This window comes from Ruditapes philippinarum, unplaced genomic scaffold (assembly GCF_026571515.1).
Source record: "Ruditapes philippinarum isolate M1 unplaced genomic scaffold, ASM2657151v2 ctg2479_1_1_1_1, whole genome shotgun sequence".
In the NCBI taxonomy this organism is placed as follows: Eukaryota; Metazoa; Mollusca; class Bivalvia; order Venerida; family Veneridae; genus Ruditapes; species Ruditapes philippinarum.
This window is the reverse complement of record NW_026860587.1, coordinates 73,150-94,517: the sequence shown is the minus strand read 5'-3', so window position 1 is coordinate 94,517 and position 21,368 is coordinate 73,150. Positions and strand designations below refer to the sequence as shown.

At 34.3% G+C, this 21,368-nt stretch overlaps 1 protein-coding gene across 1 annotated transcript in view; it reads right to left on the bottom strand.

The window, feature by feature from the left end:
* LOC132712696 (uncharacterized) overlaps positions 1-17,333 on the bottom strand; it is a 53,248-nt gene extending 35,915 nt beyond the window's left edge. Inside the window, exons 1-2 of the mRNA XM_060695111.1 lie at positions 17,201-17,333; positions 15,318-15,441 (exon numbers count right to left, since the gene is read on the bottom strand). Coding sequence (XP_060551094.1) covers positions 15,318-15,374 — 57 coding nt within the window. The 5' untranslated portion in view covers positions 15,375-15,441; positions 17,201-17,333. The remainder of the gene's footprint in view (positions 1-15,317; positions 15,442-17,200) is intronic.
* Between the last annotated feature and the right edge of the window lie 4,035 nt (positions 17,334-21,368).

Genomic DNA, 21,368 nt, shown 5'->3' with positions numbered 1-21,368 from the left:
AAAGTATTTTTATTCAGTCACAGACAAAGACATCTCAACTCAGTCATTGGTCAATCCTCAAACTTAACAACCAATCAATTTCCAGAAATAGTAGACTGGTTTCCAAAAATAGACTTTATGAACCCAAAGATGTCTCAGTATAGAAAACAATCAAGACAGAAGCCTGTTCTCTTAAGACACAACAATTTCGAAAGCTTTCCTCAATAATTAATTAATACAGTCAGGTTTGGAGGAAAATTAAATAACACAACTCCAAACTTCCCTGCTTGGGTTTGAATTCAATTACAACCAGAAATCAATTCTAATCTTGTACAGTAAGAGGTAATCCTAAATAGAGGGAATATAAAAAGAATTTCTCAAGAAAGTCTTCAAAGTTTCTTTTAAGTTCAAACAGTTCTGGTGACTTCAATCATAGAGCAATTAATGCACTGCAAATAAGTCATAGTTATGACAGAGTAAATTCTTTTGGTTTGGGTATTGGCATTGGGGGTAGATTTGGTTTGAGTTGGTCACATGGAGTAGATATTAAACTATCTATCCTCAGCAAACAAGGTGGGTAGCTAGGTAAATAATGTATCAAATCCTGTGATAATCAATTAGTTTTTTTTGTTTGTTTTTTTTGTGTGTTTTTTTTGGGGGGGTTGATTTTAAAAACATGACTTTCTTGCACCAAAATATGATGTTTCACTAATTTCATAGCCCATAATGACACGGTTCAGTACTGTTCACTATTTACAGGAGAAGATGTGCAAGCAACCGGCTAGCTCAGTCGGTATTCTGACCCGGTCACGGGTTTGAGTCCCAGTCAGGCTACACGTTTTTCTCACCCTGTGACAATAAATAAACGCCTACTTGCCATATTATAGCCCAGTACACACTTTTCATGTTCTGGGGAGCTTCCAAAAAAAAAATCTGTTGCCTAAATCTATTAGTCATACCAAACTTAAAGGAGTCAGGAAACAAAATTCTAGCAAAATCGTGCAATTTCTTGTAAAACTTGGGTTTATTTTGTTAAAAGCAGGAAATGGTGCAGTCTGAAATAAAACTACAATACACAGAACATGTCACTGTCACAGCTAGCCTGAAATACTGTAATTGAAATATAATTGCAGGCTCCTTACAGCCAGACCAACAAGTGACAGGTAATTTACAAACAATCAATAAAGTGTGCGAAATTCCCTTTTAGCTGCAGTTGAATTATCAAATTTTGCAGCAGTTGGACAGTTATTTGACAGACAGTAGAACTTCAGCATTTTACATCATCATTATGTTTTATCAGCAGAAAAGTTTTATTTCAGACTAAATATTGTCCGGTACTTTGCAAATGTGGGACTTTCCCAACTAATTCCGGGGCACTGCTTTAGCTTCACGGTGTACTGCCTGTGTACTACAGCAACATTAAAGTTTTTGCATGATGACAACAATGGCGCAGCAATAATTTCTTCAAAACTTAACAAACTAAATAATTAATTGGCATCAATCTGGAATGATGCTGCTTTTGAGATGACCATACATGTATACATTTTATCACAATATTTTTTTCCGGGTCCAAGAACGAGGAACAAACATTTATTTTTAATGGCCTTAAACACTCAACATTCTACAATATGAACAATTTAAACACACTTTTAACACTCACTCCAAAATGATTAATGCAACTTAATGCAAGTGGTCTTTATCCTTTACAATTTTTCCTTCAACAACATGAAAGTCCGGAAGTTCTCAGCATTGTGATTATGCTATACCATTTAAGGACTAATGCAATTTCTCCCCGCAATAATTGGAAAATAATTACCCACACTTAAAGATTCAATTCATCAAGTGACAGGATTCTTACGACCAAATAACACAATTTCTGGCTTCCTTTATAAATGAAAGTACTTAAGGTAATTGAAGGAAGGCGATTTTCAATTAAATTTTGAAAGATTATTAATTCATTCTATTTAACTCCCAATCAGAGAACCACAAAAAGTCCTAAAGGGTATCTAGATAGATGTAATTGATTTTAATTTAATTTTGAAAGATTACTTATTAATTCTTTTTAGTTTCCAATCACAGAACTATAACATCCTAAAGGGTACCTAAATACTGGTGTAATTGAAGAGATTTCTGTAATTTTTGTTTAAAGCTTTATTAAGGGATTCTGTTATTCACTGTTCTACTGGCACCAACCTTTTAATGTAATTTGTATGGATATTGTTGTACTTGGGCATCACATATGGGACAAGAATGCAATGCATCGCCTCCTAAAATTTTGAGGCTGGTCGACTGTTAGGTCCACATTTCATTTTTATCTTTTACAATCCTGGAAAAATCAGGCTACTTTGATACAATTCACCAGTATTTAACATTATGAAATTACAAGTTTCATGTTAAAGATGAAATTCTATTCCAGCTTTAACTCACAGAAATCCAAGAAACAAAACTTTTTTTCTGGAACCTATAAAGGGATCAATAATATATATTTGTTGTGGTTAATATTATGACAGGGAGATTTGATGGATGATATAAAATATGCATACAAAGTGCTAATCTATCCCAAGGGGAGCAAAATTGTATGAAACAAAACCCACCAAATGTATGTAACATTTATGGCAGAATATTACGTGAACCAGTCTCAATGTATGCAACATTTAAGGCAGAATATTAAGTGAACCAGTCAAGTGAACCAGTCTTAATGTATGCAATATTTAAGGCAGAATATTAAGTGAACCAGTCTCAATGTATGCAACATTTAAGGTAGAATATAAAGTGAACCAGTCAAGTAAACCAGTCTCAATGTATGCAACATTTAAAGCAGAATATTAAGTGAACCAGTCAAGTGAACCAGTCTTAATGTATGCAACATTTAAGGCAGAATATTAAGTGAACCCGTCAAGTGAACCAGTCTCAATGTATGCAATATTTAAGGCAGAATATAAAGTGAACCAGTCTCAATGTATGAAATAGTTAAGGCAGAATATAAAGTGAACCAGTCTCAATGTATGCAACATTTAAGGCAGAATGTAAAGTGAACCAGTCTCAATGTATGCAACATTTACGGCAAAATATTAAGTGAACCAGTCTCAATGTATGCAATATTTAAGACAGAATATCAAGTGAACCAGTGTCAATGTATGCAACATTTAAGATGCAATATAAGGATCCCATTCCCAATCCAAAATACTTGTTACCTCTTTTTTTCCCCAATTTCCAAAATAAATTCCAAACAGCAATCCAGAATACTAAATTGTCTCAACTTTTGTGCACTTGTTTGACTTTTTTCTAAAAGTGGAAGGTTGTATGATCACGCCCATGGTAAAATACTTAAAAGTTCTGTTTCAGTTAATTTTTTCATGTTTTAAAATTTCTCAAATTTTCAAATTTCTCAATTTATGCAAGGGGCCTTTTCCCAAAATACTTAAAAAGTCATGTTTAAGTTATTTTTTTATGTTTTGAAATTTCTCGAATTTCCCAATTTCTCAATTTATGCAATGGGCCTTTTCCCAAAAGAGACCTGAGTAGTCAATATTGGTATCTGGAGGAACGCACAAAAGCAAAGTGGAGCTGGTAGCCAATATGGATATAGACTATGAATATTAAAGGTCGAGTTTTAAGTAGCAAATATGAGTTCCTCAGGCAACAATAACTAAAATGCATTATCACAATAAAATGCATTATCACAATAAAATGCATTATCACAAACGCACAATGAAATTGCGAGAACCATTGATTTGCATATCTTATCTCAAATATCACTTGAAACGATAAGAACCTTTTCTCAATGACATGAAACAATTAAGAACAAATCTATACACTTTGTTCTGTGCTGGATGAAAGAAGCTTTCTTTAAGAAGACTATCTCATAAAAATTTGATTTAGCATTTCATTATCAGCTGCCGATTGTTCAGTGTGTACAGTAGTCTCTTCAAGATATTAATAGTCTCAATATTTTATTAGTTCATAAATCGTGCCTTAATTGCAGTAGCAAAAATTGATTACATCGGGGATAAATTTGTTTGCCTTATCAATATTACATCTAAAATGGATGCATTTGTTGGCCCTTATCAAAGCAATCGGCTGAACATTATTTCTAAATAGCGAATTGTCGATTACATGGAACTTTAGTCGGTACTGACACCCGGGATCTCCCGGCATAAAACAACAAGCTCTTTACAGGGTAATATGATCATAGCCTACAGTATACTAATCAATATAAGAACGGAATATTAAGCACAAAAATGGCCTCAGAAAAGCATGAGTTAAGTTTTTATTAAGCACAAAAAATGGTCTTAGAAAACACTCTTACAAACTTGCTAGAGGCAACTAAATCTATCTTTGCATCCAGTGCAGACCTAGTGTTTTTGTTATCTGTGATCTCCCAAATAGTCAGGTCTGTGAAGATGGCAAAGATTTTAGTTGTCTGTATGTGTGTGGGGTGGACGGGGATGGAGTGGGTAAGATGATTTTTTTTTCTAGCACCAGTGTAAACAATAGAAAATCCTATATGCAAGAGAAAGAGAATCTTGTCCTTTGAATGCTTAAATCTTTAAGACCTATAAGGGATATTTTTAGCAACCAGTACAGACTTTCACAATGAACCTGCAGTTACATTTGTATATTATCATCTTCAAAGAGAGGTTGTTCTGTATATTTATCCTGCTACTGTCTATATTATCAGCTGGATAAACTTATCTATCTCCAGTCATTACGTCATATGATGACGTCACATGGTTAGCAGCAAAACAAAACTACATTATAGACGCTGTTTTAACGGAGAAAATTCAGAATGAAACCATTTAAATAATCTAAAAACAATTGATCAAAAGCAGAATAAATAAAATACATGGTTGATATCGGGATGGAAAAGGTTTATCCGGTTCGCTGCAAAAGTGAATCTTGGCTAGCTTAAGCTTGCTAAGATACACTTTCTCGCTCACCGGATAAACTTTCTCCAATCCAACATCAACCATGTATTCTCTATATTCATATTTTTGTCTGAACTGTCTTAACTTCCTTCTTCCTGGTACAGTTTAACTATGAAATGTGTACATAATTAAAAACAATAGAAATAGTATGCATTCATCCGCTTGAAAAATTTTAATACATTAATTAACAATGTGAAAATAGCTTTTACATAAGTGGTAATTTATTAATATGTTAATTACATAGCTCCGATATAGAATGACAATGTGAAGAATAATCATTATTCTTACACTGCTATGTTACATATTCATTGCCTATGCCATTAGAATAAAAGAAGCCAGGCCCGAGCCTCGATGTCTATGACGTTTGAACCATGACACTTAGTGCATTTAGTACACTTCTGACTACTTGAATTTAAAACAGTACAAGTCCATTAAATGAAATTAGGGTGGAAATAACATGATTTATTCTTTTTTTTTACCTGGCAACATTTTTTTTAAAAGAATTAAAAAGGGAAATAATTATAAAATTTGAAATTAGACTTACTGGTTCAACTACATTGAAAAATCTCATTTCCAGTAAAAGTAGAGACAAAATGTTCAGGATTGAGCAGAGTACCTCCAGACATAGTGCCACTATTTCAAGAATCACCAGTAATACATCCTCTATCATTGAATCACTTCCCTTTTTGACATAAGTCTCCACTTATTGTTCTGACTGAATTACCTCCCTTTTTGATATAAATCTCCACTTTCTGTTTTGACTGAATTACCTCCCTTTTTGACAGAAGTCTTCACTTTCTGTTTTTACTGAGTTACCTCCTATCGGAAATAAGATTATTCTTATATTTGTAATTGAATATGTCTGTCCACTTTTATTTCTGACTGGATAACCTCCTATTTGGAAATTAGTATAAACTTATATTTTTTACTAAATTACCTCCCTTTTTGAACATTTATCTCCACATATAACATTTAACGCAAATCTTATACTTCCTTTTTTCTAAAATGTCAATTCATTGTCATACCTTGACCGTCCAATTAATAAAACAAGTATTTCTTTGTGTTTAACTAAATCATATGGCTTATTTAGTATGGACTTAATCAATAATAATATTCCGTCCAAATTTTGCTTCATTTTTTTTCAATATTCTAAAGATGCTTTATGTTAAATATAAATCCAATCATTTCAGGCATCCCTGTCTGTTTTTGTATCACAAATTTATGTTACAATTATACTTAATCAGTTCTTCATTTATAGATACAAAGTTTTAACTTTCCCTTATCTTTGTAAAGCTCTTCTGCTCCAGAAATATATTAATATATAATATATTCTAGAATATTAAATACACTGCACAACAAATTTCAAAGAAATATTTCACTCCATACTAGTATTGCTTCTTTTTTTTTGTCATTAAAAATTTTAATCCATTCTAGCAAATAGAACACCAAGCACAACCCTGAATAACAAGCATCTATATGATAATCATTCCTAGCCATTTGCCATGCTCTTCAAAAACACAATCCATCGATAAAAATGATCACACACAAGCAATCAGACAATACGGAGAGTTTTTACCACATTCTACAAATAGGAACTGGACACTTTCCAAAATCTATCCTCCGGCATTGAAAAGGTACCATAACTATCTATCCTCCAGCATTGAAGAGTTACCATAACTAGTCGATATATATTATACTCCCTCAATCCCAAACGCATACTCTCCTAAACCTTGTCAGCAATTTTGTATAAAGCCAATAAAGAATTCAATAGCTGCCAGGACCCATTATGCAATAAATATCAGCATTTATCCCCAGTATTTTTATTTCCATATTTGGACACTTGTCTCAACAAGATTATAGACAAAAAATATCCTATGAAAATACAGTGGACTTGTAGACTATAAGAAAATAGTTGTTATCTATTTTCATGTGGGCCGTAATCTTTTCAGTCATTCAAATAAAAAAAATTTAATTAATCAGTAAACACTCTCAAACCCTGCCTATCAGTTAAGTCAGTCAAGGAGATTTTTTAAGACATCATAATGGTTGTATTGTTTTCCTTCCAAAAAAAAAAGTCGAGCTAATAAAATGGTTCACAAGTAAAATGTAATTATTATAATATAATCATTAATTAAATGTCTTTTTGATTCATTAAAATCATTTTTGTCTTAAACTGAAGTATTAAACTAAATTTCAAATAATGACGATATCTTTTAAAATCAAGTTCCTATTATTTAAAGTAACATTTAATATTCCAACATTGAAAAATTTTGCCATTAAATGGTTGAAAAAGCCTTACAGGAAAACGTTATCTGTTGCGCTGCTTGCAGGCTGCCAAGGCATTGTACTTTAAACATCTCAGAAATTCAATTGCCCCTAAGGTCTTTAACTGCTACTGCCAATTTACTCTAATGAGCAGCAACTCCCTATACACCTGTAAAGTTATACCATAAACTGACATAAAAACTTCCGTAACAATGGACTTCTAATTTTATTTGTAAAGTCTGGAAATTGTCAAACTGATAAAAACTGAGTGGAATGGGAACTCTGGGGAGAGAAAAGAATAAAGGGGAAGTCAGTCTGAATAAGGAAATGTTTAGCCCATGCCACGTTTAATATCTTAAAATGACTTTAAATAAATCCATCTTTCTATCTAGACAAAATCATTCCATTGTTTTGTAGGGAATATTTGCAAGATATGTATTGATTGAAAAACAAATACAAAGTCGTGCAGACCATGATAAAACATTGGCTTACAGGATTTACAGACTGATCTTGGTCTGCAGCACTGGCCGCATACTTCACTCAGTCGCTTCCAGCAAGCTTAAGGCTTCGAGAATCCTCAGTGTTTTGTTATTACTTGATATTAAATGCCCTATATTTAGTTGTATCGCAGGCCCTAGCCCTTAACCTCCTGGGTGTACAGGGGATAGTGGTATTAAAGAGCAAGGTATCCATCATTCACCTGTGTCCCCACACCCATTTGGGTCAATGCTGCTTTTTTTACACATTGAATATTTCAAACCGGCAGCATGCATATACTGCCTTAACATTAAGACTGCAAAAGTATTCATGACTTTCGAATTCCACAATGAAATTATACCAACTACCACTTTTCATGTAATCATTATGACATTATATCTAACAAATATCAGATATTTCAGCAAGAAAATTACACTGTAAAAGGTCATATCCATTTCATATCATGCTATATAATTGACTGCTTTATGTGGTATGTATGTATTTTTACCCTCCTAGCAAAATTGTGAGACAAATTTGAATATATACAACTTTTGGTATAAAACAACAACAACAACTCTGTCTCCTTGGAAACTGGAGATGCACATTTGGCAGTAAATTTTCTGTTCAATTCTGTGCAAACATAAACTCAGGATGTCTGGCACTGCTGCTGTTTTGGTCCGATGACGTAATTGCAACATTGTCTCTTTGCAAAACAACTACTTCTCCCCCAAAGCTCAGACATGCAAGAGATTGTAAATCCAGAACATCAAAATTTTGAAACACATGTTTCAACAAAAATTCATTTGAATGCAAAATTGTTGCAAAACAATTTTAACAGAAAAAAACATTAATTCTTAGCAGCTCACATTGTTCCATCTGATTGGCTGAAAGCATTGTTATCTAATTTTGAATTGGACCAATCAAATCACTGCATTCCTAGACCAATCATAACCCATAAGCTTGCTTGGTTCTAAATGGGCATTGAATCAAACAAGTTCTGTAAACTAACTTAGCCACCAATGTCCCTGCAAAAATCTTCAAGGTAAACTGTATTTTCTGCAGTGACATTAACATAACAAAAGCTTTTCAAATTACTCTTGTGACATAATAAAAGAACAATCAGTGATCAAATGTATCGCCTGACGTTAGCCAACTTAGCAGCTGAACTGTGAGGCGAAAGGACAGTCTGTTCCCTGTACGTCATCGCTACTTTGTAGCATATTGCAGCTAATATGTAGCACGCCACACAAAATAACCAGGCCAAAATGTTTTGTTTTTTTTAAATTCAAGGGCCATAACTCAGCTAAACATCATTAAGCCAGAAACCCTGTATGTGCAAGAACTTGATGTAACAATCAATCCTGTAAAATTCCATTCAAATTCTATTTTGATATGAGAAAAGTAGTCTCGACAAACTTCAAAAATAAAATCATTCGAGACCATAACTCTGACTTGAAAAATGCTGACATTCTGCATAACTAGACTTAGTACTGATAATTTCTGTAAAGTTTGGATGAAATTGCACCAGTAGTTTTCGAGGTGTAGTCCAGACAAGCTGAGAAATCGTTACAGACAGACTTACAAACGACACAGAAAAGTGATCCCTATATATGTTGCCGCTTATTTACTCTGTATAAGGGACACAAAAACCATAACCTAATTAATTGATATCAAATATCGAGGAAAAGATAATTAAAATTTTATCAAATCAATATCATTACAAACATAGTAAAATCATTATTAATTATGAACAAACACTGAATGTTGACACTATTTCAATTTTAATGCCGTTACTATAAATAGATATCTGAAACTCTATATATATTGTGTTGCTGTAAATGATCATAATCTAAATATTGCAAAACCCTCTACTTAATTGCTTTTGTTTTGTTGTTTTTTTTTTGGTGAGGAAATGTTCATTCTTTATTCATGATCTTAAATGTCAATTAATTTGAGTCTAATATTACAAGTTGACTGCTGATCTGCGTATCTGTTACTTCGAATCATAGTACCATGAATAAAGTGCATTAGATGATTTGACCATAATATTTTGGACAGAATGACAAGTATTTAACGTGACTGTAAGGAATGGTACAATTTTCCTTTTCCCAATCAAGATTGGTATATCTCAACAAATTTGCTGGAGTTACAACCATCTTGTGGCACAGGTGGCACTGGCTGGCTGACTGGTGGCACTGAATGGGGCACTGGTAGCACCAACTGGTGCACTGGTAGCACCAACTTGGCTGCACTGAGATGTACTAAATAGGGGGCACGGTTTAGCACCAACTGGTCACATGGAGGCATGGATTGGCGACTGGTGGACACCGCACTTGGCGCCACTCAATGGTCGCCCGGGACTGGGCGTACTAGGTGGCACCAAATGGTGGCACTTGGTGGACTGACTGGGTTTTACTGGTGGACAACTGAAGGCGCACCTGGTACGGCACCGAACCGGCGCACATTTGGTTTTCACACGGACTGGCGATAATGGTGCAACGGGGAACAGGGTACCTGATGGCAACTTTACTGCCGTACTTTGGGCACCTTCCCGGTCCGCATCCAGGTGGCAAGGGACTGGCGTCCCTGGTGGCACCAACCTTGCGGCCACTGGGTGGCAATGCCCCTTGGGGGTAACTGGTGGGCCACCCAAAACCTAGGCGCACCCTTGGCCCCGCCCTTGGGCCGCATGGTTGGAACGGAAACGGCGTACGTTAGGGCACCGGGACGGGGCGCACTGGTGGCACCGATGGTCCTTGGTGGCCTAAACCTGGCGCACTCAGGTTTGGCCCCGTTAAACTGGCCCCCCAAACCTTGGTGGGGAAAAGGGGGTTACCCCAAACTGGGGGGAACCAAAATTGGCGCCCCCAGGTTTTGGCTTTTGATTTTTGGCCCCTTTTTAAGGTTTGGGAACCCCCTGGGAACTGGGGCCAATATCAATCGCCCCACCCTTTTCTATAAAAATTAAAGTTGGGCTTTTAAAATTGGTAACACTTTAACCCAAAAACCCAAAAATTTGAAAAGGGTTTTGCCCCCTTAGATTGTTTTTAAACCAATGTTAAAAACAGATGATTTAGCAAGTAAGTACAAGATTCATAAATCAAGTTTCAAGAACAATTGCAAGTATATATATAATCAAACAAATACTGAACTATTTCGATATAGGAGCATCTTTTGCAAGAGTTACGGTATTAAGAAAGAAGCCAAACAAAATTCTAAACAGATATTGGTCCTTGAGAGTCTTGCATTATTAAATTCCGGATAGAAAATCTCTAAGATAAACAGAGAAAAAGCAACTTGTACACAAAATAGCCTGACTGTGAAACATTGATTTTTTTCTTCAAATATCAGTAAATATGGCGCCATATGAAGACCGAGAAATAGTGCATTAATGTGTTTCTGCATGTAAAAATTGCCCTGCTGCGGTAAATGTATATCTCCTGTGGTAAATGGTAATTTTATGCTATAAGTTTACCACATTAAATATCTTAAACCGACTTGCCCATTTTTTTTTTCAATCTGGACAAAAATATTCATGATTTTTATGAAAAAAAAATTCAAAAAATAATTTATACCGACTTACTAGCAAACAGCGCAGCAAGTGACCAGACCACACCAAGATTGTAGCCTGCTGATTTCGGTCTGCACCGGCTCTGCACTAACATATACATTGCATTTCATCACTTGATTATGCATGGAAATTTTGTCCAAAACCATGTTTTCTTTGATAAATATTACCCAATTTTGGCTGATGAGGAATTTCCATAAATTCAGCCGAAGCAGTAAGAGCTAAACATACATAATTTCATTTGCCTCATGTTTTAAATCGTATCACTACTTTCAAGAATTTTTTTCAAAATTTTCTTCAATTTTCTCTCATAAAATCATAATTCTATACAGTATAACTACAGAAATCGATAGTTCTTTGAGAAAATGTCACCATAACATCATCGTGTGTCTATACTTTGGTAGAATTTTAACCAAGGACTGTAGCTCTCGAGAAAATATAAAATCTATACTTTCAGCAGTGTAATAATCTCAGATAGGTCTCTGAATGGGCCGACATTGATTTTCCCTCCGTATTTTTCTGAATCATTGGAATATTGAGCTTTCCGCCTATTTTTCTCAATAATTTTTCCCTATAGTTTGTCATTAAATTCAGTGATATATCAAACAAGTTATGTATTTCGCAAGATTTTTTTTTTATTGTTCGTAATGAAAAATTAATGTTTACATTTGGCAAAGTGAACATCGATCTGTGAAGAAAGGGAAAGAAAATGAACAATTAAGACCCTGTCTGCCATGGTGTAACAGTTTTGAAACCAATACAGTCTGCCATAGTATAATTCAGTTTTGAAACCTGCACCACAGTGAAACTTTTAAGTTATTATTTTCAGTTTCAGGGGGCACAACTTCCATGTATTCTATGCTTAATGAGGGTGACCTTCCGCCCGTCCAGGCACTGAGAATACAGACCCCTGACACAACTTCTGGATATATCTCTATGTAACATTGTCATTTAATGGGGTGACAACATCTAAACAACTGCTTATATAATTTCCTCTGGAAATATTATTTTTATTATTTGTCCTTTCAATAAGGTCAGGAATAACTTCTAAAAAATCTTTAATTTTGTCTTCTTTGGTAATGTGTGCAGGGGTGGGGCAGAGAGGGGTAAGGGATGGGGGTACAACTAAGAAAATCCCAATATAATTGCTTCTGTTTTACTTTATGTAAAATCTACATAATTCTGTTTGATTTAAGTGTCCATGGGGGGTAGGGGGGGTGAAAGTGTCAAAGAAACACATAATTAATCCCTTAAATCCTTAATCCCCCGGCCATGAAAATTTTACAAAACTAAGAAAACAACATTTTTTTTCTCAGCTTATGCAGAAATGATGGCCATTTCATTTATATACCGGTACATCATTCTCTATTGAAAACTTGAACTGTCACAGTAACAAAATGAAAAATGGCCGGCTGAATCAGTGTCTATTCTAGTATTTGATGAGGGGGACTATTTTATCGAAGAAAAGTGAGAATTAATTACATTTGTTGATCATTTTCCGTCTTTCTCTATGTAAAATTTCCCAAAAATAGTTTGGAATTCTCAAAAGTAGGAGTGAATCCCCCCACCCCCCCCCTCCTAGAAGAGACACTGTGGTTATATTTGCAAAAAGAGAGCAAACACAAACCTTAATTTTCAGTCTACAATATGAAGTGATTAAAACAAATCGATTTGCTTGTTTTAATTGTATTGAAAAAAGTAACAAAAATTTAACAGAGAAACTGAAAACAATATAAGCAAGAAGATTAGCACAAGAGAGGATACACAGTCCAGGGACTATAAGCTATATATTCTGCAGATGTGTTTTCTCTGCTTCGCCTATCAATATTCATTATCTATGTTCTAGCAATTTCACTTCTCCTAATTTTGCAAGTCTAGAGGGAAATTTCAGCTGCAACATGAAAATGATTGACTGAATTTTAACCAGTTATAAACCAGTAATACATCATTCGAAAAGAACTTTGTACGGAATTGCTTTCTCTTTGAATTTCTAAATGTCTATTTGGTTAGAAATGGGGGTATATCAAAAATGCTAAAAGTAAGAAACTATAAGGTCAGACTGGAGTAGAAACCGGAAGGTCAGACTGGAATAAACAATTGCAAGGTCAGACTGGAATAGAAGATGCAAGGTCAGTTAGCTTTGAAAAACCAACATCTGCAAAGTTCTGAATTAAGACAGTTAATATTATGTTACAAATATGACACTGGGACAGGGCTATTTTCTTTTATCCAAGCTGTATATTTTATATAACTTTTGTAGAACACCATTATGTAATGCTTTAAGTACTACATGTATATTACAACTGTGAAATTTCTCAGTTGTCTACGTGTCTCTCTGAAGAGCCATGAAATTGCTATTCAAGGGTGCTACTCAGAAGAGCCATGGAATTGTTATTCAAGGGTGTTTCTCAAAAGAGCCATGGAATTGCTATATAAGAGTGTTCCTCAGAAGAGCCATAAAATTGTTATTCAAGCGTGTTTCTCAGAAGAGCCATGGAATCAGGGTGTTTCTCAGAAGAGACATGAAAATGTTATTGAAGAGTGTTTCTCAGAAAAGCCATGGAATATTGTTATTCAAGGGTCTCTTGTCTTTGATCAGAAGTTCCAAGTTCATTGCACACAATGATTGCCCTGAACTGTGCCACTATAAACTCTGTCTATTTTCTATGCCTAATTAAATACAATTATTATGAAACAATTAAATGCACTAAGTAACATATAAATCAGCTTCACACTGGGCCTATCAATTTCCTGATAAATATCAGCTAAGGCACCTGATTGTAACTATCCCTCTAACAGAGATTGCCCACTATCTGATGTAAGTACTAGTATATTTATTGAGGGTTAATTGCAAAACTACAGTACCTTAAATGAAATACAGAAGGACTTACAACTGTATTGCATTCAACCCTTGATATGCTATATATATACTGTTTTTCTTCAATTTTCAGGTGAGCATCGTGTCTAGGAGTCAAGATGGGCATGATAACAATGACTGGCTGCTGATAAGCCAAGCCACACAAGACAGGTATCTTTTCCACCTGGCTACTTTTGATGTTAATTCTGAAGAGATTTGTTGGTTTTGATTTCAATAAAATTGATCTCCCTTGACAGAAATAATGCATAGAAGTCAATTTGAGCCAAAATGACTGTACAATAACATTAACTATTAAGTAAAGGAGTTAGCTATAAACATGGCTGTTAAAAAATTTATAATAATTTTAATTGGGACACAATGGGAAAAATTGACAATTTTGTGCTTAGAAACTGATAGCTTTTGAACAAATTACCTTTTTACATGGTCAAGAGTCTGCATTTGATCTGAGAGGACGTGTGGAGTTTGAAGCCCATTTTACAACAATAAACACTTTCAGGCTGTTTCAGCGCAACTTAAATTACTATTATATATATTATATACCAAAAGCCTGCTGGCCATAACAGATTCGATCCATGCCACCAGTGTGGCCAAGACTTAAGCCAGCAAATCTTGTGTATACATGCAGTCAGTACATATTTTGAAATCTTTCATGCAAGCAATTAATGGTTTTGTCCAGATTGAAACATTGGCAAGTCAGACCATTTACAGTGTTACTGTATAATAAAGTTATATATCTTATGTAAAAATGATTATTTGAAATTTTTTTGTCTGAAATAAGATTATGAAAAAAAATATAATAAACTGTACTGTTGATAAATTTTACAAAAGTATTTAAAAAGATATATATATAGCTTTTTACCCTTTCTATTTTATTTGAACACAGGGTAACTATTAACTCTAATACCCGGAACTTACGACAAATGTGTGTATTTCATGGAACACTATTGTTCACTGATCAACAAGTTACCCATACAGGATGTTCGTTTGACCCGAGACCTTGGGTCTTGACCCGTGAAAATTATCAAAAGAACTCATTTGACCCGTCATAAAATCAGCTTGTGTGTCATTTTTGCCATATTTTCGAAGTAATTATATAATTTGTTTGCACCCCATGAATAAAGGGGGAAATATTCACATTAAATTTTGCAGAGTTCCTGAGTACATCTCTAATGCAACTTTTGTCTAAGAATGAGGATAAAACAAAAAGATTATTTAAGCTTACCTTATTGAGAGTGTTCACAATATTTAGTGTTTTCTCTTCGTTATCATTATAATCCATTTTATCACCACTAGGGGGCGCCAAAATGGATGATTGCAGTCACATGACTGATCAAATATAGCTGAACCTGTAAATAAATAAACGTTTAAAGTAAAATGGACAAATCTGTGAAGAAGTTAAGACAATTAAATCAAAGTAACGTTCCTTTGAACTATCATTTCCAGCGATTTTTTCCCCTGAATTGTGAATGGGTCAGGTACCATAAAAATTGTGAAAAAAGCGTTGTTTCTTAACAGATTGTGAATTTTTTAATTAAGATTGATAATATCTTATCAAGCAGTAAGAATATATAATTTTTGTTACGAGACATTTTGAATGATGTTTACAGAAATTACCAGACACTTGTTTCAGTATTGATTCGTCCCTAGAAGTTTCGTATTTAAACAGTACGCAAATTTAAAGGGCGAATGCACCGAAAATCATGGTTGGCTAAACGCATTTTAAGATAAACAAAGCACAACAGGCAAAATTCTAGCATCATTATGAGAAGAGAAGAAATAATACATTATTAAAGGCTTAATCAGAATTGTGAAATTTCATCAGAATTGTGAACAGCTCCTTCGGACCCAGTCTGAAAATTGTGAAGGTCCGTTTGTGATTGTGAATGGGTCCGTTATTCGGTACCACTTATATAGGGAAAAAAATCGCTGATTTCATTCAATTTGATTTTGTGAGCATAGCACGAAACAATCACCGTCAAATTGGTAATGTCATAATTATGAAACAAGGTTGTCAAACCGGGAACCATTTTTCTATTTTTTCGTAACAGTGACCTTGACCCTGATCCTAGGGGGCCCAAAGGCAATCCCAAGTAACGTCTCCACATAAGCTTGCTTAAACACCAAGTTTACAGTATCTTGTTCCAAACGGTACACCACCTGTTTGACACTAGCCCAACTAGTATGAACTACCCAACCGCCCCCACACCATTTTGTAACACTTAAACCAGGCCCAACAAAGTTCATCTGTCCAATTTATAAAATATTCATTTCTTCCACTATCCTGTGACGTTTGGCTCATGTTCACAGCAATCACCAGGACTTTTTTTTCCTTCTATAGCAGGGGCTGTTATAGGGCTGCTTCCCCCAATAAAAAATTCTTTAAAATCATGCAGTTTCCCCAAAGAATTGAATTTACATCAAGTTATTTCTTCCCCTTTTGCAAATAATATATCATGAAATTTTTCCCCAAAATAAAGGGCTGGGCTGCTTCCCCAACCTGAGAAAAAAAAGCCCTGATCACCCACCCATACTGCCATTGGGTCCGACATATTTACTCACCATACCAACCTGTACAAAAATACCATGGGATATGTGGGCTTTACTTCCCCCCCCCCCATACTGTTATGGGTATAGGGAATGGCTCATTATCTTTACTCCCCCCTCAACTGCCATTTGAAGCTAGTCAAAATATTTTGATGTGTCAAAGATAGATTCTGGGATATTTCTGTTCTGGGTCAAAATCTCGCTCAGCGGATACACAAAATAGCACGTAGTACAATTAGTTGGGCTATGTGTGTGGCTTAATTACAACCCTAGCCACATACGGACAGATTAAAAGATTAACGGTTTATATTAATTCATTGAACAACTTACAGTATAATGACCATATGCCTTAACATTTTCAACATAACTTGATACAATCCACTATTGTTCAGAACATTAACGAACATATTTACATTTGAAAGCGCTTAACATAAGTAATATATGTTATGTTTACGTATTGTGTTTAATTCTGGTGTTCTAAAACGTTAGTCATTAAACTGTTAAAGCCATTACATTTCGTATAATGACCACAATATATATAACCATTAAAATTGTACTTACTTCTTTATAAATCTACATTTTTGGCCTAAAATAAAGATGTAAACACATGTTGTATATAAAATTCCGTTACATTTAATCGATCGTCGGCCATTATTGTGCCAATTAACATAAATTACACGTGCGCAGCCGCAGCAGCCTAGTTTACGTTATCGGGCATTTCCGTGTGTCAGTTCGGTACGCTCCGTAACGATTTTTTCACTGTGTACAACAGTCAAACAAACTAACGTACATCGAGAAGCACCGTGTAGTGGTGGTTAAAGATATAGGTTTATAATTAATAAAGTTCAATGATAACCGCCATATGAACCATCCAATATAAAATAGTGTTTACCAAAGCCACATTATTGGGGGTAAATACAGTTTAAAAGTCAGTGCTATGGGACATGAGAGGTGTTGTACATTTTATTATCTCCCCTGAAAAGACTTCTTCAATTTTCACCATTTAACTTTGTTTGTGTTGCTAAAAAAGTATCCCCAACATTCCGGAGATTTAAGCGTGGTAAAAACATTAATTTAGTTGTAACAATGTAAATAAAGTTGACATTTTGCAGATTTTTCTATTCTATATTTTATATCAAACACCATTTCATTTTATAAATTTACATGTTGAGCTCTGCTTAAGCTATTGCTAGGGGTATAGGCAGAGCTTGCATTTACAGTGTCATAGATATTAAGGAATTTGTCCCTTTCATGCATGTACATGCAGGAGCAAAGTATGCTAAGTTTTTTGGGCTTTTTTGTTGTCTTTTTATGACATATTGAGTAACAGACCTAAAGCCCTTATACCTGGAAAAACATAAAGTCGTCTTGCTTAAACAGGCCGTTTTCCCTAGCCAACTAGCTGGTTCCCCTAGCCAAAAATGCTGCATTTTCTACTAAGATGAAGCCATGATTTTTCGCCTTGAACAGAAAAAAATATGTAACTGCTTTAAGAAAAAAGTTAAATGAAAAAGAAAATCGAAAATTGAAATTGAAATGGAAAATTAAATGTAACATTATCTTGTGCAGTTGTTGGTGTTTGATTACTGCATTGAATCCCCCCCTCCCCCCCCCCCACACACACACACATTGCGGTCGTAGGAGGGACAGGGCAGACCGTATGTTTGGACGGGGCGGACCATATTTTTGGACAGGACGGACCGTGACTCGAGACGAGGCGGACCATGTATATTTTCAAATTAATTATTGCTATTTAATTTTCTATACACAAACATGTATATATTTTAGCATCATTATCATCCTAAACATGTTGTATATATAAGCATTTTCATATTGAACAGATTTGTATTTAGATATTTAAACATCGGTCTAATACTAGTTAGATCTACATATGTATGTATTAATCATGTGCACACGACATAAGGCGGATTTTGGATTAATCTAACATAATATTTAATATTATAGACAATTATAAGTATAAAATAGGTTGTGTAACTTAATGGGAATGGTTTGAGAAAAAAATCTCATATATAAAACATGTTTTCCTTTTGTGCTAATGTTAATATAAACTTGAAACAATTACCTTAATTGTAATATTTTTTATATATACCATTCACAACATTTAAGCTGTTTAGAGGAATATAGCTTATTTATATTTCTACTTAATTATAATATGAAAACGAAGAAATAATTGATATACAATGTATATTAATTCACTAAACAGTAATCATCTTAATCATCTTAATTAATTAAGGCAGAGCACAAAAACCAATTCTAATGTAAACTAACTCGTCAAAGAATCAAACTGAGGAGAATTCAACACAAGTCAACCAGGAGCATGCAGTTAAATTTCATGAAATTATGGCTATAATATTCCAACAAGACATCATTTTTTATAGCTGTTCAAGTCGTTATGACCCTGTGTAATTATGGGTGTAAATATGAATGACCGAATATATATTACAGTGAAAATATCGATATACATGCGGCTGCTTTTATATATATGTTCTTCGTTACATGTTCGTGTATATATATGTAAAGAAAAAAGTGAGATGCCATTCTTAAATTTTCGGGCATCTCCTTAATTTTATACTGCAATGATTGACAGGCCTTATGCTCCCATACAAACTGCTGCTTCAGAAACAGCTTCCTGTCTCATATCCTTGCATTAAAGCAAACCAACTTTCTATCTTACTGTCAAATTTATTACTTTTATATATGACAAAACCAACATAATGGGTTTGCTACCAGCATGGATCCAGACCAGCCTGCGCATCCGCGCAGTCTGTTCAGGGCTTACCAACACTATTGCAAGTAGAGAAACTAATAGTGAACAGCACGAATCCTGATCAGACTGCAAAGATGCGCAGGCTGGTATGGATCCATGCTGGTCGCAAACCCATTATGTTGGTTTTGTCATGACGCGGCTCATATATATATTGTTGTTTCAAGAGCATTCGTTGTTTAATATTAAACACTTCTTCTTGTCTGAAGTGTAGTGATTTTAACAAGTTTGCGCTGGCATTTTCTTTTTTACTTTCATATAATTATGCAATAACCTGCTGAAATTCTCTAATGCACTTTTCCAGAATCCAGTTATGAAACTGTCCACCTATTTTAAGGTTAAAGTTTAGGTCAGCCTGTTAACAATACACAGTCTTGTCAGAAAGCACTGTAATTATGACAGGACTGTCCTGCCGAATTACATGTATGTGTTTAAGTGATAGCATAGCTATCTTGTAATGTAGCAATTTATTCTTCAATGGTTTGTTAAGAAACACTGACCTACATAGAGATAAGTTAATACATGTACATTTATTTCAGTCAGAATTTACTGACTTGTGTAAAGACGAAAGTTGTCAACTGCTTCTAGTAACAAACGGTAGAATAAAACACAAACGAAGAAGTTTTTCAATCAACACTTTATATAAATATTGAAAAAAACAACAACAAAATTACAAGAAGCATTACCAAATATATAAAGGAAGTGTGAGATTGCAATACGGTTTTTATGCAGATCATATCTTACAAAACCTAAATTGGGAATTATAAAGCCTACGAAAGCTTAAAAGCTACATCCCTCCAGGTGAGTAAAAATATTTCAATAAAATCAAACTTGAGAAAAATGTAGTAAGATGTAAGGAAAAATAAAAGTTTCAAGATTCAAGTAATATTTTACATATTATGTGCGATTAATGACTGATTTTTCAGTATTTACAACTATATTTCTACTGCGTTACTAACACAGTAAAGGCTATTTATGCATATTTTGACCACTTTTGGTAATTTACGTGGTTTGTAAGTGCCATTTGATAACATGTCAATTGCTTCCTTTTGGTAACTATACAATATTTAAATGACACATTCAAATACATTTTCAAAATTTTCATGAAAATTAGCATGAATCTGGAGGCATGCTGCTTTAAATCATACACAAGACAGCTACAGATTTTACATATGATAACATGTATATGGTCATGGTATCCCATTGTAACATAGCCAGCGATTGGCTGAAGAAAGCGCATGATTCAATTTATACATGGGGTGATTGGATGAAAAAGTTCAATGAAATGGGGGGTAATCCTCTTTGAAGTCATTTTGCAAAAAATTTGGTTGGCTACCCCTATATAACAGGAACATTTCTATGTGTCAGGCATTTCATTTAGCTAGAAAAATCACCTCTTTTACATGAAAACTCAATTTTAAGGTAGGATTAGGGACCATTTCTTATAATATAAGTCTATGGAAATATCAATGTGAGTGTCTGACCATATACCTGTGAAATAGGATGGGTATAATATTTACGGTAATCTAATGTTAACAGTTAATCAATAAGTTATGAGTTTTGAAATTATTGCCATTAGGTGGTTTAGGAGATGTTGTGTTCAAAGAGAAGTTTGAACGGACAGATGCCAGACCATGAGTTACCACAACAACTCACCATTGACAACAGCTAAAACAAATTACCTTTTGTAACCTCCAAACGATTTTTAAGAATTACAATAGTAAATGTTCCAAACATTTTAATGCACATCATTAATTAAATTTTTTTTTTTTAATTAAATGTATTCAATACATGTCTTTCATCTACAATAACAGTAAATAACACTGTAACAATTAATATTATACTTTACATAAATTTGTTCATTCTTCACTTATATAACTGTAGTAGAGCCTTTAATTAGTTCGACAAAAAAGTGTGAGAGTGGAAGGTAACAAGAACTACGAT